The 2,430-nt window shown below is 40.9% G+C and overlaps 1 protein-coding gene across 4 annotated transcripts in view; it reads right to left on the reverse strand.

Moving 5' to 3' along the window:
• The window catches only part of LOC103473034 (sodium channel subunit beta-1), a 12,855-nt gene that overhangs the window by 6,710 nt on the left and 3,715 nt on the right, over window positions 1-2,430 (reverse strand). For all 4 annotated transcript variants that reach the window (XM_017307447.1, XM_008422955.2, XM_017307446.1 and 1 more), the window contains one exon: window positions 1,252-1,489. In XM_017307447.1, coding sequence (XP_017162936.1) covers window positions 1,252-1,489 — 238 coding nt within the window. The remainder of the gene's footprint in view (window positions 1-1,251; window positions 1,490-2,430) is intronic.

The following is a 2,430-nucleotide window of genomic DNA, read 5'->3' on the forward strand; positions in this document are numbered from 1 at the left end:
TTTGAAAATCAGCTAAATGTTTAGCTTTGACCTAAATATTATAGCTTTGAAGAAAATAATTGGCTACTTATGTATTCATTTTGTAGCTAAAACTTTAGTCTGTGAGCTAAACACTTAGCTTCCTAACAGAATTTAGTTTAGTTTGACATTTATAAACCCGGCTGACTGGCCATCGGGCTGCTGGTTGCGCTTTGGGACATTAACCCTGAAAAGTGCACGCCTCTGATTGGTCCCTGCTGTTAGCAGCCGTTAGCTTTGCTCCTCCCTCAGTTCCCCTGTGCTGCAGGGAAACGTACGATGTGTTTTCTGAATCAGCACTAAGCCCGGCTAAAGAGGGCCACGCTTTGCTGACACAGGGAAACAAGCTGCTGATCAAGCTTCGCTCCAATCTGCGTCCATTAGGACAGGAGCCAAGCTAATAATTTTCCATTTCCCTGAAGTAGAGGAGTCACCGGATGAAAACGGGAATGTTAACGTTGCTAATGCTCTCTCCAGAAGAGGATTTTTAAACCACTTCTTTAACCGCCTGGAGACGTTTAGGGGCCCCACAAAATCATCCCGACGGACCAAATGGCCCCCGAACCGCTCTTTGGACTCGCCTCCCCACGGTGACAGACTGGGGTGGACTCTGCTAAATAAAAGTGCTAGCTGTGCTAACGCTAAAATACTAACCAAGATTAGATCGGCATGGTATTCAGCAGAAGCTAATGCTAATGCTAACTTCCAGCGTATATAAATGCTAACTATTTAGCTTGGAGTTAAATAATTATTGTGAAACTAAATATTTTGGTAGTCCACATCTGGTTATCGGAAAGTTAATTTGCATATTAGCTAAATATTTAGCTAAATATTTAATGTTTAGGCTGAAGCTAAAAATGTAGCTGGTAAGCGCTAACTTGAACCATGCGAACAAAAATCCTCTCAAAACATTTCATTTATATGAACTTTTGTATTTTTAGTTTTTTGTATACTTGGTCAAGTAAACTTATTATAAAAATAAGGAGAGGAAATGGAATTTCTGCGCTAACATACTTCAAAATAAGAGCTTGAATAAAAACAGCTACTAGCTGAAAAACTTCAATGCACACATTGAACGTAAAACCAGGTGAGCTAAACATTTATAAAGTTAGCTAAGAGCTAAACACAAACTTAGCTCCACCGTTAGCCTGAATTCAGGATTTTTGGGGGTGAAAGATGAAGCCCTGTCCGCCCACAGAGGGCTGGCGGTGCAGCTCTCTGACTGCGCCGTACCTTTGGCCACCACGGTCAGGTGCACCACCTTGTCGACGGTGTTGAAGTACTCGTAGTTGTCGTAGGTGAGGGTGCGGTAGAAGAAGCAGCGGTAGGTCCCCGAGTCGTTGAAGGTGACGTTCAGCACGTAGATGGAGGCGTCCTGGATGTCGTTGCTCCTCTTGCTGCCGTTCCAGTCGATGCGATCCTCGAAGAAGTTGTGTTCGATGGTGGGTCCGTTCTCGTTGTAGCTGTAGATCTGGCACAGAGTCAGAGCCGGACGTTAGGTTCAGTTTCTCAGGTTTTCCTCCCATCTGAACAGACTCCATGCGCTGGAGTCCGTCAGACGCTAAGGGACGGATTCATTACGGTTCTTCAGAACGTGGGACGACAAAAAGGTCCAAACAAAGTCTGACTGTCAGGCCTGGTGGATTAAAGGTGGACAGTTTATTTATGAAATTCATATTTTACCATGTTTAGTCATTTATAAATGTAAAGTAATTCCTAAAGTAGTAATGATGAAGTTCTTCTAGCGTTTGGAGCTAACAAGCTAGTTAGCTAAAGTGCTAGCGAAGCTAAAAGAGCCAGCTAACTAAAGCTAATTAACTAGCTTTACATACGTAAACAACAGATAAGAGATTCAGTCCCACCAGCAGCGGAGTTTAAAAATCCAGCTTTTATTTTGAAATGCCACTGCTGCCCATCAGCAGGTCCAAGCTACGTAGCCAGAAAGCTAAACATTTACTTTGGAGAATAAACATTTAGCTTGGAACTAAAAACTTTATTATTATTTAATATTTAGGTTGGAAACTAAATATGTAGCTCAGACTTAAACATTTAGCTTCCAAACTGTAACTGGGTCTATATTAATAGTTTTATATTTCCACAAAATGTGTTCTTTCATGTATTTGTCTGCTTCTACTTGACTGTTGCTGTGGTCCTCTGTGTGCTGTAAGGGGTTTGGTCCTCCAACTCCGCCTTATTTTCTTCTTCTTTGGTTCAGGGTCCTCCAGGACTATTATAAATATTAAGTTATTAATTTCCACTGGGGAGAGGCAAGTTTTATAATCTATTGTAATCCTTTCATTTATATTGTTCAAATGTTTATTTTTCCTTCTGTATTAATGATAAAGTGTTTGGATATTTTCATTTGAGTTGCTATTACACCTTTATATCATTTGATGCATGCTAACTATTATT

The sequence above is a fragment of the Poecilia reticulata genome, linkage group LG11, assembly GCF_000633615.1.
Source record: "Poecilia reticulata strain Guanapo linkage group LG11, Guppy_female_1.0+MT, whole genome shotgun sequence".
Taxonomy (NCBI): Eukaryota; Metazoa; Chordata; class Actinopteri; order Cyprinodontiformes; family Poeciliidae; genus Poecilia; species Poecilia reticulata.